At 44.5% G+C, this 24858-nt stretch overlaps 1 protein-coding gene across 2 annotated transcripts in view; it reads left to right on the top strand.

Moving 5' to 3' along the window:
- The first annotated feature begins 8240 nt into the window (after positions 1-8240).
- The window catches only part of ISM1 (isthmin 1), a 68910-nt gene continuing 52292 nt past the window's right edge, over positions 8241-24858 (top strand). The window contains exon 1 of one of the 2 annotated variants that reach the window (XM_066595632.1): positions 8241-8886. In XM_066595632.1, the coding sequence (XP_066451729.1) occupies positions 8770-8886 (117 nt within the window). In that variant the 5' untranslated portion in view covers positions 8241-8769. The remainder of the gene's footprint in view (positions 8887-24858) is intronic. The other variant, XM_066595633.1, reaches the window with a different exon arrangement.

Raw genomic sequence — 24858 nt, 5'->3', positions numbered from 1 at the left:
TTATCCCCCGCTTTGTCCTTAGATGGTCTTGTGATCTAAATTCTGAGCAGCCAAGATCTACTTGGTGGTTATGTATTCATTTTCTAATCAAAATCTCAGTTTGGGTGATGCTATTACATTAACTCTACCACAGAAACTGCCTACAGGGGAATACAGGCACCCCTTTAACAGTTACTGATGATGATCACACAGCTTCTGTTACACAGCTATAATAGAGGAGATCACAAATCATCCTCCTGACTGTATATGTATGGTCCGTAGCTTCAATACTTCAGTATTGCAGTATATTGTACTGGGAAAATGAACCAGATCACCACCAATCAATTGCAAAAGACAGCACAACTTGTTGCCGTGACAACTTGAAACTCGTCAAATTGTCGCACCATTGTATGTCTTTCCTGCTGGGATTTTAATATGACTCAATAAAACCATGCTTTTATGGATACTGGATTATTTTCTTGCTGTCTTCTGCAGTATATTGTACTTTTACAAGCACTCTGCTAAGCCATACATAAGACATAATATGAGGAAATTAATAGCAGGCCTGAGTGCCTTCACAAGGCCCCAGGATGTAATAGTAGCTGAATGGCAGCCTATGATCTGTTAGAGACTCTGAGTGTGGACCCATTGTGCTAACCAACAGGCCTGGCTTTTTGACCAGACTTGGTGTGGCTGGAAGCTCAACCCAGTTGCAAGGCAAACTCAGATGGGGAATCTTCCCCTTAGCAAATCAGGAAGATGGAAAGACCCCTGCCTAAAAGCAGGGTAGGTGTTCTGATAAGAACGGCCCCATCACTGGAACCTTGGGGCTGACTATTCCTGGCAGGGCACAGGGACGATGTACTGAACATAGGGTACACATAACACGACTGACTTACCACAGAGACCTTGTAGACTGGGAGGAAATGGAGAAACACACACAGGCAAAAGCACAAGGCAAAGAACATCCAGAATAAACAGATACAAGAACAGGATAAAAAAGACAAAACAGTCCTGAGACAGGTGACCTAGAGATGCTGAGTGTCAGAGACAAACACACGTCAATACTGAGGCAAGGAGGGAGGATTCCCAGCTCCCTTAAATAGGGTGGTGATTGCCATTTAAGCTTTCAGCTGAACTGAGAGCACTGAGAGGGTTAACTAGTGCAGTGTTGATAGAAAGTAGAAGAAACAAGTACATTTATACAGAAGGAGCAGAGTGACGCCCGAGTCCATCTGGAACAGCAAGAGGGCAGCAGACCTAAGATGATCTCATTGTGGGCAACCTGTTTAGATGATAGAGGAAGCCCTCTTCCTTAGTCGGCCCATTTAAATACCGCTGTCAGAATCTAAAGAGTTAACTGCAGGGATCATCGTTATCTCTTATCCAGGCAGTCGCAGCTGGGTATAAAGCGGGCTCATGAAGGGGTTAAAACATATTTTCCAACATGACCTGAGGGCTAAATTACATGAAATCTAAGGGTTCTTTTAGACATCTCTATTTGAGCTAGTTGACGAATGCTGATCGATAAAAACACCTGCTTAAATAGCCTTTGCATGGACTGATGAAGGCTGTAAGGGGGGCAAACAATCATCATGAAAAAGGTCATATTTCCCCATACACTTTCATCATTGTCAGCAGTATATCCCCTATTTACGCAGGAAGATATGCTGTTGAGAAAGATGACTTTTGGTGCCTCACAAACAACATAATCATCCGATACAATCATCCGACACACAAGCATATGCTCATTTGTGAACTGATCGCCAGAACCTTTATATGGGGCAACAATTGGATGAACATTCATTCCTGATCATCAGCCTGCTGGGGCAAAACTATAGTGGGTGTAGAGACCAGATGCCTTATACTTGGGGGGCATGTTACAGATCTTATATTAGGGTCCAGCAGTTACGTCAATGTCAGCCTTGTAAATGATCACATATCAGCACAAGTATCTATTTAGCTTGCAAACTGGTTAGCACCTCAGCATACTGACGCCACCTATGATTTATAAAAGGATGCAAGTACTATAGTTGAATGCAAGCTACACAAGTCTTGGCACATCTTCAAATTACTAGGCCCCAAAGCAAAGTTTGTACCCAGGCCACCACTTACCATTTATAGTACCACTGTCCTTTCATGTGGCAAAGGGTTTTTTGGACCCCCAGGAGAGACACAGGGATGACTGCAGCCGATGTACACCCAACAGATACTCAAGTAATTCATTAAGTATCTTAGGATCTCCTTAAGGTCATGAACATCAGATGGCACTTGGGAGCACAAGCAAGGACTTGATTGTACTTTATAATATAAATAGATATGTTATGTTTTTCTTCCGCTTTTACTAAGACACGGAAATTGTCCTTGCTGAAAAAGTGATTTTCTTTTAACTATGGACCAAACATTCCTTTGTTATGACTTACTATATTTATATGAAAGTCAGTTACTATTAGTCAGCATGCTCGGAACGTGAGGATGAACCCACTGCCTCTGTTTAGAATGCCATTTGGCCCAGGCACCATCTGCAAATCCTTCTTTTTTACAATCCCAGGCAGCTGGGGCCACTTCTGATTCATACTTCGGTTCCTATTAAGAACGCCCAGAGAACACTTACAGTGATGGTACTTGGAGACCGTGTGGCAAAAATTACAAAAACCACAGTGAGGCTTCTGTACACGCGCTGCCAGGCTGGACCGCACTGACCTTTCACGCTGTCATTTCCTATTGTTTATTTCTTTTTTTGTACATTGATTTGAAATGCGTTGTGACCCTTGGTCTGATGTTACGCTGTATGTACTGTAGGTATGCCGGCTTGTCACTTCTTATTTGGGTATTAAAAGGAATCTTCCTTTCTTACGGGAACTTTAAACTGCTCAGACCTCAGTTATCTAGCACATCTGAAAAGGCCTCTATTGGATACGCAAAAATAAGAACATGCTAGTAAGAACATGCTAGTCATTGACAGTGAAGGCATATATATTAGTGCTTTAAAAGGGTTTGGCAGGCATTTACTATTGACTTATCCTAAGAATAGGTCATCAATAGTTGATTGGCGGTGGTCCGTTGCTCAGGATACCCACCAATCATCTGATCTTCCAGCCTGCTGCCACGATCACATTGAGATTCAAGTCGGAAGTGTAATAGAAGTAATTGAAATCAATGGGAGTGTAACCTACTATTACACTTTCGGCTCCGACCCCAGTGTGGATGTTTGGCTCAGCTACACAGACAGCGGGCCAGAGGACCAGCTGGTAGGCTGGGATCCCAAGTGGCGGCTCTCTGCTGATCATCTATTGATGACCTATCTGGAGGACAGGTCAGCAATAGTAAGTTGCCCCCTTTAGTTATTTTTTAAAGTGAGGATTTAACTTGGAGTAACTTTCTGAAAAAAATTCGGAATTACTTAAAAGAAATTGCCTGACGTATGTGATTTAGTAAATTCCAATAATAATAAGAATTCTTGCATACAAGTTCTGCATTGTATGGTTCCTCTGTTATTCATCTGGGAAATGCAGGACTAAATTGACAACTGGGCATTACAGTGTCCTTGCAAAAGCACTAAACGCCCATATTCATGATTTCTATAATATTTTCTAATGTATACAATGCAATTAAAAATGTTCAATTACCTGCGTGGGTCTTACTCAACATCACCATACTTTTCCTATCTCAGCCACTGTACCCGGGCACTGTTCCCTGCCAGCAGTCGTTGCCCACATCACTGCCCACTATTTCACATATTATTTAAACCTATGTATATGTATAACAATAAAACTATTGAACAATAACATTTGAACGATAAAACCAAGACCAAACTTTTCCTCCTCTTCTGCGTCGCCTGCTGAGCTTCCCCACAGCCCTGCTATTTCAGGCCACAACTCTGTTGCTTCTGGACTCACTGCGGCATCAGGCTGTTAAGGCAACCGGCACCAAAGATTACATGAAGCCCATTTAAAGGAGAATCATCCTGCAATGGATTTTTTTGTGTTTGAGGTTTATTCCTAACCTGACTCTTGTCTCTATACTTCTGTTTCTTAACTGACTCTGGTTTGACCCCAATATTGCCTCTTCTTTGCCCCTTGGATACCATGTAAGGGGCTTAACCTTAAATGTTAATGGTTTACCATGGTGATGGACAGAGATGCGACAAAATGTGCAATAAATTGGTCACGTGTAACAATTGTGCACCAGTTTGAACAGAGCATACACAGAAGGACATTTGGTGATTGGCTGATTCCCAGCCAATAAATAAAGAGGATTTTTTGCTATGCCACAAGTAGAAGTAGCAAGGACTGCAGAGTGTGTGAAGGTGCTGAATAGCTCAGTAGGAGACAGAGCATGATAGTCTGCAGAAGCCACAGGGACCCATGAGAGGGATAGCGGGATCTGTCCAACATTGAGGGGGATTGAGAAACTGATGGAAGCTAAAGCAGTGGCTCTGATCTCTGGAGGAGTCACCAGTCCAGGTTAGATAAACTCTAGGGGAGAAAGAGCATCCCAAGGAACAGCAATCAGCAGGAGGACATTGGATTCAGCATCTGGAATTAAGGGTTCTTGGTTACCAAATATTTCGTAAGTGAGGCTGGCCTCATAAAACACCAGAAAGTGAAAACCAGGAAATCTTTTAGACTCCTAAGATGAAAACCAGGAAATCTCTTAGGATGAAAAGGATGAAAACCAGGAAATCTCTTAGACTCCTCACCCTAGTCTAGACAGTGGATTGTGGCTTAGCGAATCCACATTCTGGTAAATGATCATAACAATGCACAACAATATTTATCATCATATTTTCCACCATGGTAGTCTTCGCTAAACCTTAGTGGCAGGGACATTGGTCCCGTAGTGTCAGTATTTTATGCTTTGGCTTCTTTATACAATTCGCCATCATGGTCATATCCAGAGGCGTAACTTGAAGCTTCTGGGCCCCAATGCAAAATCTGTAACAGGGCCCCCAAATATAATGCTTTATTCATAGTATGAGCTCCCTTTATGAAGAAGAGAGACCATTTTTTTCCCCCTAAGGCTCCAGGGGGCCGGGTGCAATTGCATCCTCTGCATCCCCTATGGTTATCCCCCTGATCATACTTCACCTATATAAAAGAGGTCTTGCACCAGTCCAACTGAGCAGACAGGATAGCAAGGCGAGAGAGCAGCCACTAATTACACAGTCTAGAGGAGACCATGGACTGGCAACACATACTGTATGAGGTATATAGTCTATTTATAAAGATATTTAACCTCTTAACGGCCTTTTATAGCCATTAGTCACATCACCAGTCTGTCTCATTTACAGGTTTACTCCTTCTGGGCTATGTTCCAACATGATGGAATTGCTACAGATTTGTAATATGGATTGTGCCCCACAAATTCTCAACAATGTACAGTACAATCCCCCTGTATAGGATTTATCAAAAAGGCACCCGATGAACTTCATCATTTTAAAATAGGTCCAAACCGAGTCTCAAGCCTTAGCCTTTTTTTCCCCTCATTTCCAAATTAAGGTCTGTGAGGTTGAAAATTCCCAATCTAAGACAAAAGCATAAAGCTGGTTGGCAGCGTACATACCATTGACACCACATTCAGATGGAAATTTGGATATACACATCGCAGCACATCACATGCATAAGATACAGCAGACGAAAACCCACCCAGAGAGCAGCGAAAGCTTTGTGATACATGTCGCTATGCAGCGTTAGAACAGATGAAGATTTGGTTTTGGACACTTTAAGAAACTTTGTTCTTAATATTTCTAAACTAAGTTGGCCCTCATTTTTTGGAGATATTAGTGAGCCGAAGCAGATTTGACAATCTTCACTTATTAGTTGGTTTTGCTGAGTTATTACAGCTAAATAGAACAAAAATTTGCATTAAAAACTGTATTATTTGGCGCGGTTTGTTATGCAGAATTCAGTAAGGATCTGACCTCATCATTTGAAGAGGTGGAATCCTCACGGACAATCCGGTGCTATAATTGACATGCAGCGGATTTAAATTCCACACCGCATGTTCATTTCCACGGCAGATTTTTTCTACAGTGTGAGGGCTTATTCACAAGAGCGTATATAGGCTGCCGTTTTCACGGCCGGCCGATATACTCTACCATCTGAGCTGTCTTCCACTTTCCCCTCGCCGGCTCTCTGCCTCTAACCTCCGGCTGTTTGCAGTGGGAGGGGCGGGGCGGAACTAAGCTTTCGCCCCTTCCCTTGTCTGCAGGACCTCATGTGGCGCAGAGTGTTAGGGGAGCAGTACGCAGTCCTAAACTCTCGCTCACGACCTGAAGGCTGCAGGCTCAATCCCTGCATGGTTCAGGTAGCTGGGTCAAGGTTGACTCAGCCATCCATCCTTTAGAGGTCGGTAAAATGAGTAACCAGCTTGCTGGGGGGTAATAAATAAATTACCCCCCAGCGCTTTGGAATAAGTCCCTTTCCCCTTATAACCGCCTTCATAGGCTGCACCTTCTGCTGACATTTGAGGCAAAACATTTACCAGCAAACCAGAAGACGGACTGGACAAACCAACTTGCTGGGTGGGGGCTGGCTGTTTACACGCAAATTCAATGCAGAAATTATCGATTCTCCATAGACTTAGTGAATACTTATTATTCTGCCAGATACAAATCTAAACGTATTTCTGGAACTGTATCTGCGCACTGTGCTTAGTTCTGTTACAATATCTATATAGTAAGCTTATGTCTGGCACTGTATCTATACAGCGTGCTTGGTTCTGGTACCGTACCTATACAGTAAGCTTATTTTTGGTATGGTATCTATGCAATAAGTTTGGTTCTGTTACCATATCTATGTTGGAAGCTGTGTTATGGTACTAAATCTATCTAGTAAGCTTATTTCTGATATGGTATCTGTGTAGTAAGCTTGGTTTCGGTACCATATCTTTTTTCGGAAGCTGGGTTGTTACCATATTTATGTAGTAAGCTTGGTTCTAGTACAGTATCAGTGTAGTAAGCTTGGGTCTGGTACTGTATCTATGTAGAGCGCTCGGTTCTGTTATTGTCGTATGCTTAGTTTTGGTACTGTATCCAATTAGTAAGCTTTGTTCTAGTACCTCATCTACATAGTAGATTTTGTTCTGGTATCGTATCTCCAGAGTAAGCTTGATTCTAGTATTGTATCTACGCAGCTCAGGATGGCCTGGGGACTATTTTGTCTGGTCTGCGGTCTGAGAAGTGGAGGAAAAGATCATCTTATTTATTTTAGACGGGTTTCACATCTTCGTGGGATCCTCCGTCTTGGGGTTCCGTCCGGATCTGGCTGAAAATAAAAGGAAGAAAAAGCTGGACAGCTGGGTGGAAAACAGGAGGAACCCACTATAGGGGGTCCGGGCAGAACCGTTTGGCTGCAGGGATTCCCCTTTCCTGCTCCCCGGAATCCCTGCCGCGTGGGAAACCACCCTTAAATGTGCTGTAGCCTTGACTCAACACGACTGTCTCGTTGCTACATTATTTTGCCATTACGGGCTCCACTTTTCATTTTCCCCAGGACTATGCTTTGTCTAAAACCGTCCGTTGGGCGCCATTTGTGTTCATCATGTGACTGAAGTGTCCCGCTCCTGAGAGGACCAGGCGTGAGATGACCCCATTGGTCAGAAGTTACTGAACTGGATATTGTTCGAAAATAAATAATTGGCGTGATTTCTCCGAAAACCACAACTTTGGAATTAAAACGGTTGAGAAAGGGAAAAATGGGGACATCTGGAAGCGCGGCGCTAGCACGGAGTCCACGTGACACCTCCGATACATGATTATTTTATATCTACAGGTCGGCCGGTTTGGGGACTTCCCAGTCCGTCCGTACATAAAACATGGTTCTAGTCCCTAAAGCCCCGATCTGGGGGTCCCGTGGCCACTTTGTTATGTCTGGGTATTCCTTAAGTGAATCCCATGAGGAGAGCAAGAAAAGCGCAGCGGGAGGACTTATCCTCACAGGGGATTTTGGTGGCCCAAAGGAAAAGAGCTTCTGCAGCAGCTGCCATTTCTTTTCACATGTGAGGTTCTGTAGGAGGACTTGGACAATTAATGACAGAAATCTCTTGGCATGACCTAACTAGGGACCCGCCATAACGTGAGGCGGCATCCCCTCCTGAGGAGACTGTAAACCATCCCGGACTGAGCCGGAGCAAACTCCACAGGGGAGAAGACGAGGGAGAGGGGGGAATGGAGGAGGTGGGAGGGTAATGACAGGGGGAGGGGAGCACACAACAACCCGGGGACTGCTGCACTATAAAGCCCATTAGACACACTGGGCGCCTGTGTGTGCGGGGACTGACAGAGCGCGGAGTAGTAACACCCTGCAGGGGGCGCTGTGCCGCACCAGGAGCGTTTTTACGTGCGGCAGGTAGGAGAGTGCATGGAGTCCTGTATATAATGTGGGATGGAGGCGCAGCAGCCGGGAGAGCACAGGACCCCCTGATATGTGACTGACACATTGTACCGGAGAGGCTACTGCACCGCAGCTGGTGGAGTGCGGTACTACACACCTGGGGATAGTGCGGGGTGTATGTGCAGCCCATGGTGAATCTGGATCTCCGCTGCTTCCACCAAGTCCTGCCCGCCACTGATCCGCCTCCGGGTGACCCTCACTCGCCTCCTCCCTCTGCTGAAGCTTTCCCTGGGGCTTTGTTCCTTCCTGTCCCGCAGTGGCTCCCAAGTGCTGCTGCTGCTGCTGCGGTGGTGGTGGCGGTGGCTCCTCCACCCAGCCGGCCCCCCTGGACCCGGAGAACGGGGGTGCAGCCGGCCCGAGCGAGAGGGCACTGAAAGCTGGACGCATCAAGAGGATGGTGCGGCTGGCAGCGGAGCTCCTGCTGCTGCTGGGACTTGTGCTGCTCACACTGCACATCACTGTGCTGAGAGGGAGTCCTGCCAGCCCTGCCAATGTCAGCAGCCAGCACCAGGTGAGAGCATGGGCACTAACACGGATGGCGCTGAAGGGGGCACATGATGCCAGCCTCTGCATGCAACTTGTAGGTTCGTGCAGGTAAACTTTCTTCTAACTTTACTGGCACTAGCTGCCGGTTCTTCTACTTGATGCTGCTTGGTGTCACCTTCTTGGGTTTGAATAGAGAATGTTACCGTCATCATCATCATGAACTATTTGTGAATATTTCTATACTTTGGGTTAGGCTGTATTTACATGGGGTTTTTTTTTCCATGGTGTTTTTTTGGGGGGGTGGGGGGGACCCATGCTGAAATCGAATGCATTGATTTGAATCAGAATATTCACGTGGACTTTTTAATTATTTTTTTTTATTCTGATGGACTGCAAAGTCCTATTTTGGTCCGATTTTTGTTTGTTTTTTTTAGGACAAGAATCACTCATACAAGTCAATGGGTGCATTTAAAAAAAAAAAGGATAGCGCTCACACTATGCAACTGCGATGCATTTTTAATGCTGTAACCATGGGGACCGTTAAAGAAACAAATTAGAGAACCAGGAAAGGAAGTGGAGAGCCCCCCTTTTTTTTTTATGAAAATCGCATGGAAAATCAGATTATTTTTTTTTTCACAGATTCCAATGGCCCATGTGAATACAGCCTTACAACCAATGGCATTCTGCTCCATCACTACAAGGCTGATCAGATTTGTGCCCTTATGATGCCAAATTGTAACCCTGACTGCGGGCATCTCTGTACATCTTTGGGATGTCCAGGACCTGGCAGCCTGCAGGGTCAGTCTTGGGGTTTACATATGATTATTGCTATGCTGGTATATTGTACAATATCCTACTAGTTTGGGAGATACTTTGTAGTATGTTCCGTTTCGGCTATGCTCACATCTCCGTTTTAGAGGCACGTGGCAGATCCAACATTAAATGCCAACTGTATGCCAGACTTTTTTCATCTGGTAAAGTGCTGAATGGCTGAAGGGAAACCAGATGAAGCCCATGATAGTCTATGGGGTCCATTAGATTGTGTCATAACACATCCGTTCGCCCAGGGGATCCCCCTTTCCTGCACCCCCCTAACGCAGGTGTGAACTTGACTTGGCTTCTGTATAGCTTCTAGCTGGGCACACGCGGGGGATGTCAGAAGAATTGGTGACGGGTGGCATTCACTTGGTGCATACAACTGTACAAATGCCAACTTGGTAAACTAATCACATTCCCATGGCTCGGTGTACTCAGCTGAGACACATCTGTGCCTTCTCAGAATCTAGAGAAGACTCCATTCTAGTCATGTAGCAGAGTTGACTTGGTAAGACTATTGCTTGGGCAGTGCTATAAGTTTCAGGTTATGATATAGGTGCAATCTATTCAAAACCACACAGTGTGATATCACTAAGAGCTGAACGGATTTCACATTTGTATGCTGTCCGTGAGTCCAACCACAACCTTCACACACATCCATAGTAGTCAATGGGGCTATTCACAACATGCACTATCCTGGTCCAATTTGCATCTAAGTCTAGCTAATTCAGAGTCAACAGATCCTTTTTTATGGATGTAACCTACACATGCTCATGAAGGAACCATTGCCTGGAATCTTGTACCCTTTATGGGTATATCAAAGATCCCTGCTGGAAACGTTCCCTGGGAAGCCCTCAAACTTCCTCAAAATCAACATCATCAGGAATACCTGGGTAAATCTCAGGTGCCAGGTGAGCAATGAGCCTAGAAACCTGCGACAGGAGCCAAACATATTGGGTTGTTTTATAGTCTCAACTAAATATGACGGGCACTAGAGACTTGGCATAATCCATCGCCAGAACCGACAGGACTTTCATTTATAGAAGAGAGAACCAGTGCGAATGTAAATTCTTCTCAACGATATATCCCAAGGGTATAGATTCATGAGCTTAACTTGAAACTTAAACATTGGGCTTGAAAAGTTGGCATTATGTCTATTTAGTAACCTTTTCCAGAGCATCAACCCATTTTATAATGTTCAAAAAGTTTGGTTATAAAACTGGGATGACCATAATGTAGATATGTGGGGAGATGAGAACTTCAATGCTAGGTTCAGGGAACAGATTGGAGATGTTGGATATAACGTGGCACAAATACAGGTAGTGGGCTGGAACATCTCGAGAATCGAAATAGAATAACACGATCTGAAGGGGTTTGGTTGTAATTGGACAATTTTCTTTTTTTCATGCTTTAGTCCCATCTGCTTGACATTGAGGTGATACCATTCCTGATACCTGCCGACTAAGATTTCTAATATTCTGCTCTGGAGTAAAGTAGTTGCTGATTAAACCCCCCACGTTTAGGATAAACACACATTGAAGCAATTGTCACAAGGAAGTTGAACGGCACCCAATGAAGTTTTGCTATTACCATGTGCTCATCTCATGTATGGTGCAATATACTGTATATCCCGTTCATATGGGCTCCATTATATAAATACTCCTCTGTGTATAGCTCCATGATCCGGAGAGATGACTGTACTTTACTACTTCTGGACTGTAATGTTCAAGACTATTCGGAGATGTTTAGTGATCTTTTTCCATTGTACACCTGCTTGTAAGGGTCCTCTTTACACGGAGCAATTAATTGTTGGAACGAATGAGTCATTTGCTTTCGATTGACGTCCATTAACATGTGCAGATCGTTGTATACGGTATTTCGTGATAGCTTGGTCTGTCAGGGGAGCCTGGGAATAGTTTGCGAAAGACTGAACGATGGTCTTTTAAACAGAACGACTGACAAATGGCAAATTTTATGCCTGTGTGGTTGGCCATGTTTACACTGAACAATTAGCCTTCATCTTTGGAGGATTCAACAATTATCTGAACAATAGTTGTTCCGTGTAAAAGGGCCTTAAGTGAGTCAATTTAGAACAACTCCATGGATCTGCACCTTTACACCCCATCTGATATTGTTGGTGGGGAGGGACGTGCAGAAATCTCTAAAACGAAAGGTTTTCTGTGACATTTCAAAGACTTATGCCAAGGGGCACTACCATCCTATTGCTTTCTTGGAAGCACCTTCATTCCTATAGTCAGTAGTCTAGTAAAGTCAACCAAAAGGAGCATTCTGCTCAGAGCACCAACCTCGATTTTCCTTGTGAATCGTTGGGATTTGGGCTCGTTCAACTCGCCAGTAAGGAGCTCCTTTAATTTTGAACATCTCTTTCTAAACTGGCCGTTTTTAAAAACCAGAAGAAATTTGTGCTAAAAGCCCCTAGAAATGAGAAAAAGCTCCTATCATGTTCATTCTTTAGATGCTGGTGGAGGAGCGATATGGTCACGTTGTCATGTAATATATATATGTCCGGTCCTATTAGATTTAGATCTGCTTATTACAATCTAGTGCAGGATAATCCAAAACCCTAGTGGTGATGTGACAAGCTGATGGTCCTTCAGGAGCCATGCTGCACTTGGTTCATGTGCAGGGGGAAAGTGTTTGGCATAGGAACTGAACAAAGGCTTAAAATGCCCAAAAAATCTAAAGGCTTTGCATGCAGTATTGACCTCGGGTCTTCATTCCACACCACCAGCAGCCACAAATACCCATCCTCCTAGAAATGGCAATTCCAGAATCTGATGTATTGATCTCTGCTTGGTAAAGGGCTATTTAGCCCAAAATGTTGCTTTATGAACATCTGAAAACTACTGTAATAAAACATCCTTCTCAAGGAGTGTGCAGTCTTACCTCAAGCATCTCCTTAATTCCATAGTGTTCTTCATCAACTCCAACTAGGTGACCTCAGGGTTTTCACCTTCTATGTAGTATTCCCATTACAGTAGAGTGGACAAAGTTACGATTAGCAAATTGAAACTCTTCCCCCCTTCTGAAACGTGAATGCCACTTATGGAATATATTGCATTTACTCCAAAACACCCAGAAATTCCTAAAAACTTCAACTTGAAAATCCTCCTTTTTAGTTCTGAATGGTTTAAATTATCCTCTTCAATGTACCGGGATTTGAAAGCTTCAGTATTTGTAACTCTATCCCCTCCAGTCCTTTCAAGTAAACTATTTTGGTTTAAGCAGCTGTAATAACGATAGATTGTAACAATTATAGCAAATATTAGCATGACCATATTTAGCCTGTGTACATATACTGTATATAATCCTGTATCAGCTTTTAGGATCTTGTATATAATCAGAAGTTTGTATACAGAATGATTGTGTTTAATCTTCCACTATAAACCATTTTCTGCTAGGAAATGAAGGGTTTTTTTTCTGTCCGATGTCTGCTGCGGTCTTCATGGGTGCTGATGGGCAAGTAGGGGAGTCTCATTCATTCGCTGTAATGTTATGGATGCTACACCTCTGTGCTGAAATCCATTCTAGGCTCATTGCTTTGCTTTGTGTTTATGACGCCGGGACTTCTGAAGATTTTCCTTTTTTTTAATGACTTCGGCAACAAGAGTTTTTCAGCACGAACTGCATTCGTGACGCCATTTACTCTGACTTTGAAATGAGTCCATTTGGTATGGGGAAAGAATCTGACCAGCAGCACTTTCCAGTCTTAGGGCTTCTTCTAATGGACGTATTTGCACACGTTTGTGCAAACGCAAAATATACACGCAAAATACACAGAGAATAGAACCTATTTATGTCAATGGGCTCGTTCTCACTAACGGTTTTTGTTTGTGCAAAACAAATCATAGGACCTACACTGCACTCTTTCTGTGTAATTGCACAGCAAAGGTCCCATAGAAGTCTATGGGAGGCGTGCAAATGCGCAATTCAGTGGATAGAAACTCATCTGGACCTCATTAGGGTTAAATAAACTTTTTTTTTTTTTTTTTTTTTTCAATTAAGTGTTTATTTGGGCGGAAAAGCATGTAACAATAATCAAGCCAGAGAAGCATCACATACATTAGTACAATCAATACGTATACATACTTATTGATGCGCCCATTTTCCCACTCCACTCCCTCTCCTCCGTGGAGTTCGTTACTGGCCTGCCTCCGCCCAACCTTTTTCTTTTAACTAACAGAAGTCGATCCCACCTCAGGGTAGGGGTCCGCGAGGTGGAACAGAAAGAGACAAACGAAGAAGAGTTTAACGAGGGTGAGGCTCCTAGGAGCCCATAAGGGGATTGGGGGGGAGGGGGATGGGGTGTGGGTAGTCCGGGTAGTGGGTTATGCTTGCCTGTTGGGTACCAATTTGCACAAGCCTTATGATCTGGTTAGGCAACTCCACGAGTGGGTGGGTTCTGGTATCATCATAACTGAGATCCCCTGCGTCAGAGGGAGAGCGACATAGCCCGTTCAGCTCGCGGGAGGCTGTCAGGGTACTGGGTGCTTACGACGCATTTGTTGTCCTGGAAATCCAGTCCCCCAGGCCTGGGGACAACCTAAAGTCTAACCATGGCCTCCATGTTGCATAAAACGTCTCCACCGTAGCATCCTCCTCTGCCCTCATCTCCTCAAATCTGGCCAGCGTATTCACTGCCTCGACCCAGTGGGTCTTAGTGGGGCTCGTGGTGTCCCGCCAGAGCCTTGGAATTATCTGCCTCACCGCCAGTATGAAAAATCTCAATAAACCCTTTCTTACCTGGGCGATAGGTCCCTGGAACATGGACAGTAGGGCCAGCTCAGGCGAGAACACCACGCCTGCCCCAGATAGGTTATTGTATAACTCCTCCACTTCCTTCCATAGTGCCGCCACCGGGGGGCATGCCCACCAAATATGCACCATGTTTCCCTGTCCGCTCAGACATCTCCAACAGTGGGGGGAGGACTGGGGAAACATTTTGTGTATTCTGTCCGGCGTGGTATACCAGTGAGACAGGACCTTATAATTTAGCTCGTGCAACCTGGAATGCACCGTTGCCTTGTGCGTTAGAATGAAGGACCTCTGCCATTGTTCTGCAGAGAAGCTTTTCCCCAGTTCGCCCTCCCACGTTCCTGTAAATGTCGGGGGTTCGTCCCCCATCTCACGTTCCAGCATTAACCTGTATAGTAATGAGATAAGATGCCCAGTAGATTCAGGTGACATGCATAGTACCTCAAAGGGTGTGAGGGCTTTAGATAGGTTCAAGTCGGGTGTCAGGGAGTCCAGCGATCCCCTCAGTTGTAAGTATACCATCCAAGCTCCCGGCGGAATCCTGGACTCCGCGAAGAACTCTGCCAACGGCTTTATCCCCCTTTGGCTTGTCACATCTCTGAGACGTGGAACCTGTATTGCTGGGGTTAAATAAACTTTTAAATTACGGCAAGGGGGCGGGGGGGTCACACGTGCATGTGAACTAGCTCTGCCTGCTCAAAAAGTTCAGTACTATGCGCCAACAGGTGTGCAAATCTACCTCATTCAGGGCTTAAACACATGGGCGTGGTTTTCTCCAATTATGGGAGTGTTATAATCACGGCCACATAATGGGACAAAACGAAACCATTGGTTTTATTGGTTTCGTTTTCACTATCGGGATTGTTGCCTGTTAATAGTGTGGGTGAGAAAAGATAGGACTTAGGGCGCCCACCCACTGGCGTTTGCGATTTTCGTGCGTGAAAAACGCAGCGTTTTCGTGGCGTTTTTCCTGCGTTTTCCGCGCGTTTTTTGCCGCGTTTTTTGCCGCGTTTTCGTGGCTTTTCCATTAATTTCCATTGACTTTCATGGGTGCATTAGGAGAAAAATAAGGACACATATGCAACTGACAGTTCCTATGTTAAAAAACGCAACGCAACGCAAAAAAAAACGCCAGTGGACAGGAGTACATTCAATTCTAATTGCTCTTGAGAAAAAACGCAAAGAAAAAAAAATCGCCAGTGGGTGGGCGCCCTTACTCTAACTTTCTCCCACATACTTAACCCTACATCTGGGACAGATGAGGCAGGACCTATCTTCCCGCTCTTTTTTTTTTTATCAAACTCCTGCGCTATGTGTTTGAATGGCCAAAGGGAAAAAAACATTCATGTATAACTATGGTCTGTAGCGGTGAGCATAGTTCATGGCTGCATGAAACAGTCTTTATGATGCAAATGTATTGTATGGAAGCGCATACAGTCACCTGAAATTTGCAACTTTTTATCTGGGAGCCCCCTCACTTCAGCAGCGTATGAAGAAGGTTCCATAAAATCTCCTATTTTACCATACTTGCACTTACACTGTGAAAAGCCCAGAATGGGGCAAAAGGTCCTCATACACGAAATGATGATCGTTCAAAAAATAGTTTCAACAAGCGTAAATGCAGTCAATGATTGAACGATGATTGATATATTCGTTGTTCACTTCATGCAGGCATAAAAATCAGCGTTGGTTTGTTCACTAATCGTTCAGTTTAAATACTGACCGTTCAGTCGTCCCCAGTCTTTTTGCATCTGCGCTAGTCAACGCCGACATCCATCGCTCAGTTAAACGATATATCGATTGGTGTAAACGAACCCTTAGGCTAACTTCACACGGGCAAGCGTGATATAGGTCTGGGAATCCCGCCCCCATATCGTAGTCTCCACCATGTGAAAATGGCCCCCCATCATTCCGGAGATTAAGGGAATCCCCCGCCATGCCTGTCACAGCTGCGGCAGAGGATTGTGGAGTTCTCTCAGTGATTTCAATGGGGCCGGCGCTGCTCAAGAGTGATTATTTTGGCAGCTGTCATCCCATGTACAACAGGGCAAAAACCAAGCAATTATCAGAGCTTAAACAAACGGGCGTATTAGCACATGAACCAGTCAAAACACAGTTCATATTTCATGCTGTAATGCGCAGGTGAAAAACCCCAAGAAAGATAGTCCTTACCCTATCTTTTCTTGTGCGTAGCAATAACGCGTGAGAATCACGCTAGTCAAAAGGAAACCATCAATTTCCACGCCCACAAAAGCTGACAAAATCACGGTCCTCTGTTTAAGCTCTCAGCCTGTATAAACAGGCAGTTGATCTATGAATGACTGCCTGTTCACTCTTTATGGAGGTGGGTGGCAGGAAGATCTCTGGCCCACTCCGCCTCCATTCACTGAGTGATTTTCTCTCCTATGTAAAAGCCCAGGCGTAACTAGATCACACATGTTTAAATCTACTGCACAATCCTTCTCCTGTTGGTAGAGTTAGGAGGACCCCTATACAGGGTAGATGGTCGGAAGGTTTGGCTTACATTCATCTAATATGTATGGCCACCTTAAAGGGGAATTGTCATATGGAAACATTTATGACCTCTTGATGGATGAGGCTTATTGAGGTCTATAGAAGATGGGAAACCAATGACTTGGTCTTTATTAATTGAAACTTATTGCGATATGGAAATGACCAAGTGTTCCCCATTTTCTGGGTTGTCTGTCCCGAAGTCATAAATTCTTGACTGGTAGTCTAGTTGTGTTTTAAAAAAAAAATGTTTTGTGACAAAAAACTTGCTTATTTTCCTGTATATTTTGAACCAACCTTGCTAGGCTACCAAATTGTTCTACAAGGGAGAATCATTAAATTACTTTTCGGTTAATTCATTAAATATATAATAGTTCCTTGATTTTCCAATACAGAATATGTCTGGGTCTATTCTTAAAAAATTTAGTTTAAAGGGTTTCTCCGCTTACAAACTGACGTGCTACTATTTAGATTTCACCTTGTTAAAACCACCCCGGCGATCCAGTGCCGCAGTTCTGCGTTTCGCCTGGTCTTTGTTGATAGCGGAAGTCAGGTGACCACAGCCTACCAATCGGAGGCCATAGCGTCACTGTTTGAAACCCCTGGCATCATGGTGCCAGGAGAAAGGGTGTTGCTGCTACGGAATCTGATTGTCAGCCAGCGGTCACCTGACATCTCTGCTGTCAACATGGCGGAAAATGAAATCCTTGAAATCAGATGCCGATAACCTCCTGATGCAATGTCATCTGCAGTATGTCTGTAGAACGGATCTGTATCACGGACGTCTAAACATATGCTCATCTGAAGGTCATGATCTGAGAATGAAAAGTTAGGGCTCGTTCACACGACAGTTAGCGCAGCCTATTATGCGCGCAAAGTTTGTGTGCGTAATGCACAGTGAATAGAACCCTTTTTTTTGGTTTTGCTAATTGAATGTGTATTTTTTTGTTAATGGGCACGATATACGCAGAAAACTTGCGCACTCGCTGCACATATATGCACAAAATGTGTTTGTTTTTTGGTTTGTTTGTTTTTTGGGGGGGGCGGGGTTGTTTCTAATTGTCTAATATTTCTCTGGTTGCACAAATGCGCTCGTGTGAATGAGGTTTTAAAGCCATATGTTCAGTTTCACCAGTATATGTGATTGTTGACACATGACACATCTGAAGTTACTGTGAGAATGGGTAAGGCTATGGCTTCATAAGAACAAGTGGTCTCCCATGAGTCTATGTGACCTGAATGCTTCCGTATGGATAGTGACCTTCACGGGGGAAAAAACACATTTTCATACATTCTTACAATGGACACAAGGGCCTTTTTAGGAAGACTGTGAAGTGGCTGAGTTATTAAATTGGATTAATTATCGGGATAGCAAGTTATTCCCTAACCACAGGATAGGGAATAACTTGCTGACCAGTGGGAGTGTTTCTGCTGAGACCTGCGCCGATCTTGAGAAGGGGACTCCCGACCTTCTGTCATTGCGTTGGTTGCCTCTTTCCCAGCAGTGACGTCACTCTCAATGGAGTGCCGGCCCGAGTATGCGCGGTCAGCCCTCCATCCTCTTAAATGGGGCTGCCGAGATGCTTGAGCAGCACCCACTTGGGTATTTCCATCACTACCGTTAAAATAGAGCGCTGACCGCTCGTACTCTACCAGCGCTCTATTCAGAGTGACGTCACTGCAGGGGAAAAGACAACCCCCTCACAATGACAAGAGAATAGTACACGGGGGGTCCCATTCTCAAGATCGGGGGGTTTCACTCGCAGTGGCGTAGCTATAGGAGGTGCAGGGGTAACAGCTGCTACCGGGCTCTGGGCCTAAGGGCCCATCCATATCATAAGAAGACACCTTTGTTATAAACAGCACATGGTAGGTAGGGGGTCCTGTTATAAATTTTGCATCGGGGGCCCAAGAGCTTCTAGTTACGCCTCTGAGAACCCCACAGATCAGCAAGTTATTCACCATCCTGTAGATGGGGTGGGGAGGGCGGGGGATTTGATCTTCTGGTAAGACCTCTTTAAATATAACTTACCTTTTTAGAAGGAAGAAAATCTATTCTTCAGGCATAAAGCCTGACTCATTGGAGAGCTGCAATTGAAGTACATTGGGAACTCTTACTGTACAGCGGGGCTTTTTCAGTTTTTTTTAGGGGGGGGGGGCGTTTGTTGTTTTTTGGGATACTATATGAAGAGCTGAGGGGGATGAAAGATCAAAGTCCAATTTCTTAGCATTTTTTAAACAGAACCTGCTATTTTGTGGATTAAAGTCATAGAATGCGCCAGTGGAGGCAGATAAACGAAAATTGATCATAGTCCATTCCAGAGCCGTGCAAGAATTCGTCACATTAAAGTCAGGTTCCAGATGATGATTAAGAGAAAGATAAAAACATTTTCTTTTTATTCTAAAACTTTGATCCATGTTTTATCTTTCGAAGTGCTCCATGGAAGAATTACGGCATTCACAATTCCATTTCATTGTCTACTTCAGACTTGAGCAGTTGTGAAACTTTCATAATAAAATGATCAATTTTAAGTAAAAATGATCATTTTGCATATAAAAAGATCGCAGCGTGCTCCATCAGACCCCCATATGTATACGGGTATTCTCTCCAAGAAGCGACGCTCAGTGCATACTGAGCACAAGGTGCTTTTTTTTGTGGGCGTTTTTTTTATTGTTTTTAATTGTATTTTAATGTTGGTTTGAGTTTAACTTCAAGCAAAAATTTATTGTACTTTTAAGTTGAAGAAAAAAAATTGCCCCAGAAAAATGACAAACTAACAGACCCTAAAGATCTCAAAGTACCGTCTCTTTAAGAAAGCGACGCTAATGTTGAACAAGGAACTACTAACATTGACTTCATGTGGATTTGGAAATGTGTTCACCGTTATTTAAGACCAGACGTAGTCTGGGGATATACAGGAGGATTTTCCTTAAGCGATTTTGCCAGTAGCTTTGAACTTGACTTTGCTCCTGATAAATTGGAGAAGAGCAGTCACAGCTGGAGAAGCGATAAAGAAATGATGGCACTTCTAAAAAGAAAACCACTGACCATCTCCGAACAAAATCCTTCTGTTGAAAAGATCATTGATTTTCCCCTGACAATTTAAGTGAACATCTGTGCAGTATTGAAGTGGAGGGAGCATGTGCCGTGGTGTGTGATATTTGAGATCACAATGCTGGGCCTTCTTTCCGCACCCTATAATGAATATAGCAGGTCTGTTGATATTTCATTATTCCGCGCTGTTGCATTTCATCACTATTTAACGGCATGTCCCAGGAATGATTGCTATGTCTCATCTCCCTTGAATTTTTATTTATGCAAATAAAATTTAAAGGGCTTCACCAACAACCTCCATTCTTTACTTTCCCCTTATGTTATAACCGGCAGATCTGGGATGGCGGTGATGAGACGCTCTGCAAGTCTTAGCAAGAACAAAATATTGTTAAAAAAAAAAAGTTAAAAAAATGTATCTTTTAGCAGCAAGAAACTGAGCTGGAGCTACCTAAAATGATACAAACTCTTACTAAAATAAATCAAAATAGAAATGTTTGTTTTTTAATAGATGTTTAGCACCCATTCGTTCTCGCCTCTTGGAGGGAGGGGCCTGATAGTAAGTGCCATTATCAGAATACTCCTTTAGGGGGCAGTCAGGTGAGCAACTGCTCCACGAAGAGAGAGAAGAAGCCCAGCAGGGCTTTGGGTTTTTCTCTGAGACGGAGCGGGGCTATGGGGAAACCCCCTCATAGCGCCGCTCACTGTACCTGCTCTGGGGAAATCCCCATAGGGCTGTGTCTCTGTGATATAGGGAAATCCTGAGGGATTTCCCCATAGTGCAGACAGAGAGGGCGGGGCTAGCGGGACAGAGAATCCCCTTAGCAAATCATGGAGGGCAGGGCTATGGGGCAGGTCCTGCTAGCCCTGCCCCCTCCTCCAATGCTCTCGGGGGAAGCCATGTAACCCTGCCTCCCTCTCTCTAAACAGTGGTAGTGTTACCGCTGAGACCTGCGCCGATCTTGACAACAGGGACTCCCTTCCTTCTGTCACTGCGAGAGTTGCCTCTTCCCCAGCTGTGATGTCACTCTCAATTGAGTGCTGGCCGAGTATGCGCGGTCAGCGCTCCATACATTTAAATGGGCCACCGAAATACTTGAGCAGCACCCACTTAGGTATTTCCGTTACTCCCAATAAAATAGAGCGCTGACCGCGCATACTCTTCGCTATAGAGAATTCCCTTGAGAGGAGGGGGCCGAGTCCCCGCGAGTAGCAGAGGGGCAGTAGGAATGCCCCGCTGCTTACAGCAGGACATTTAAAAGGTGCTTCCCAGAAGCACCTTTTAAATGTCCCGTTGTAAAATCCTGTCAGTCCCCGTGGGGATTAACAGAACCCTCGGGAGTCCTCTCATCCCTGTAGGGACTAACAGGAGTTAACAGCAGGATATTTACAAGGTGCTTCTGGTTAAAAGCACCTTTTAAATACCCTGCTGTAAACAGCTAGGAAGCTATTGCCAGCGCAGGAGTCTCCAGTAACTCCTGCTCCCATGGGGGTCAATGGAAACTCTTGCCGGCGCGCACCACAGATAGTGCATGTTCTATGTTTTTTAGGTGCGCAGCATTTCGAATGAAAGCGAGCAGTTTTTTTAGTTTTTTTTTAACAAAGTCTTACGCTGGTTGAGTTAAAGGGGTTCATTAGGACTTTTTACTGTTATTCTCAGGATACGTCATCCATAGTTGATCAGCAGAGGTCCGTTGATTCCCAGCACTGCAGTCAGTACAGACAGGGCTGGAAGCAGATAGCACTGTCCGTATTGTAGCAGCCTGGTTTGGTACTGCAGTAGACAAGTTTGGTAGTACTTTCTCCAATTTGGCGGTGTATCCAATGGGACCAAAACCCAAAATATTGGACAGCACACACTACAAATTGAAATATTTCAAGATGTATACATTTGCTACATTTTAGGCATGAGCCTTTTAATCAAGCAAGTGCAAACTTAAAAGGGGTTGTCCAGGATTTTTTTTCATATTGATGATCTATCCTCAGGATAGATAAATCGGTGGGGGGGCTTGTGGCTCGGGACCCCTGCCGGCAACACTGTTTGTACGGGACAGCACAGGAAGCAGATCTTGCTGTCCGTAGTGCAGTGGTCTGGGTTGCTATTGCAGGCGCAGCTCCCATTGAATTCTTCCTGCGCTGTCTGTACTAACAGTGGTGTCAGGAATCAGTTGAACGGTGGGTATCCTGAGCGGCAGACACCGCTTGTCAACTATTGATGACCTATCATGAGGATAGATCATAAACCTTAAAAGTCCCAATGAACCCCTTTTAAGTAGGACCTTAAAATTGTCCTAATCTGAATATGTTGGCCAGATGACCAGCATGCAGCCATATTCTTTCTACTGGATAGAACTTACCATAGATCATTCCAGAGCCACTAGGGGTTTGACTGTTACATCTGTAATATGGCTTGATATAGAAAGTATAAAGACAATTTTTAGGAGTAGATCATGTTTTAAGAAATTACCTGTATTGAAAGTGTTGATTAGCCAAAAAGCAGTGAAGGCTGCTCAAACACTTTGATGTGAGAAGCGTCTTTGGATCTTCTTGACATTGCAAGGTAGAGCTTCAAGGGGCTTGAACTAATTTTATGTACTTAAACGGACATAAAACTTAAATATGCATTTAGAACGATTACTTGTGTGATTGTTCTAAATGTTGCATGCCCTTTGAAGGGACGGGCGTATCTTCCCACCCATTTCGCTTATCCGTTAAATTCTGGTGGAATCGATGCTACGAAGAAGAATCCATATTGGGGTTCGAAAAGTGTAACTGTTAGGTTTTGTACATAGATGTACGCTATGAATAGTTTTAGATAAAAATTTAATAAAATTGGATTTTATCCATTGATATTAGTGCTGGAAAATCCAGATAAGCGTGCCGTTATTAGAATACTCATGACTAACAATACTTATAGCAAGCTTTCAAACCTCTCAGGGTCCTTCCTCAGGCATTAACATCATGTATTTTTGTTAGCCATTAAAAGGTATCACATCTACAAGATTACTTGGTTTCTCTTGCTGGGAACTATCACACTTTGCTCTACTGGCTAACACAGTATTGTTACAGTACTAGTGGGGTGCACAGGTACGCACGGCATCGGGCTTCCTGACTCTCACCCACGCCAATGTCCCTTACTGGAGATAGCCCTGAAGGAGGACAGGTCCAAGCCACCAACTCTGACCCTACGCTGCCTAAAGGCAGGACAGGAAGGAACCGCTGTGCCTATGCAGGTGACAACTCACTAGTACTGACAGGCGAGGCTGATGGAATAACAAACAGGAACGAAACCACAGAACACAGGCAGAGCTGGATCGGGACAGGGTAACTTCCACTGGAGCAGTACCTAGGTCAAACACACAGAGGACGGAACTAATAACTGGCAACTGCTATCAGCAGCTGCCAGACTATATTTAGGAGTCCTCCACCCTTAGTGCGGAGACCTATCAAGCCGGCTGACCAGAGCTCCCAGCCAGCCACTATAACTCAGAGATAGAGCGCGCGCACCTCTCACAGCAGGCACACGCTGCGCATGCACACCGGAGCACGGCGCCGACGCGCGCCGACCCGAACGCGGGCGCAACGTTATCCCAGGATGCCGCGGCGAACCGCGCTCATGCTGCCCAGGGTCCCTGAACGGCCTCATGGTAACAGGTATATGTATTTTTGTTAATGCACTTTTCCCTACAGTCTAAAGAAAACGATCAGTCGTTCATGAAACTGAGCAATTTTTAAAAAATCAAAAACTCAGTCTTTCGTGGTGGTTGAGCTTTGAAATTGACCTCACCGGCACAAGTTGGTCAGATTAAACTGCATTATGGTTATCTACTGTTTGTCATCTGGATCACCATAGACTCCTCAGTAGAGCCACTAGGGATTGGAGTGTTGTATCCTTAATACAGACAATCAAGTACAAGTGCAATGTAGAAGCTTAGACAGTATTGCATCCTGGTGTCACCTGCCAGAGGTAACGTCTTACCTGCCCCTTGTGTGCAGCATTTTTCTGTCCTTCTATGGATGTTTGATCAGTATACAACATGCGCTAAAATGTCATCCATTGTGTTTGGCTTATAAAATAACTGGCCGCACTAATATGAGAAGCCGGGCTGAGAATGGAGAAACCATTCTTTGTCCTTATGAACATGTTCATATGTTGTTTTTTTTTCCTGAAAACGTCTTTACTGTACTTCTATATGCCTCCAGCTTCATATGGAGGTCTTTTCTGTTGAAGACCATGCAAAATTCAACAAATAAAGAAAAACAAATGGTGGCATGTTCCACCGAGTTCAGTATGAAGGTATTTTCCCTTAGGAGCAGAGACTGTGTATGGCACTGCACATGCCCGTCATTCGTGGGCATGCGCAGTGCCATACGCGGTCTCTGCCAGCAGAGTGTATGGGCTGTAATGTGTACAATGTTGCAGGAGACTCGCAGCGTTTTACACATACGCCCGTGTGAACGAGCCATAATTAAGGCCCATCCTATGTACATTGGGGTAAGCTTCTCCAAACCTGCAGAATTCAGCAGGAGAGTCTGACTATAAGGGTGGATTCAGACAAGTGTGTGCACTACTATGCTTACCGGCACAGAGCGTAGTTGCGCCTGAACTAGGGGAATTTCTTCCCTCTTCGCCAGCTCATCAAACTCTGTGCCAGAGCGCAGGAATTTGAGAAAAGCCGTGGGATGATAGGTGCCACCCCATCGTTTCCACACATGGGAAACACAGCAGGAGTATGCAGAAGACAGTGGTCCAGCTGTCTTCTGTATACCCCGCTTGGAACGCTCAGCTGTATACTAGCTGTGCGCTCCAAGAAGAAAACCACTGTATACAGAAGACAAGTG

Source organism: Eleutherodactylus coqui, chromosome 3, assembly GCF_035609145.1.
Source record: "Eleutherodactylus coqui strain aEleCoq1 chromosome 3, aEleCoq1.hap1, whole genome shotgun sequence".
NCBI classification, from domain to species: domain Eukaryota; kingdom Metazoa; phylum Chordata; class Amphibia; order Anura; family Eleutherodactylidae; genus Eleutherodactylus; species Eleutherodactylus coqui.
This window is presented reverse-complemented; position numbering and strand designations above follow the sequence as displayed.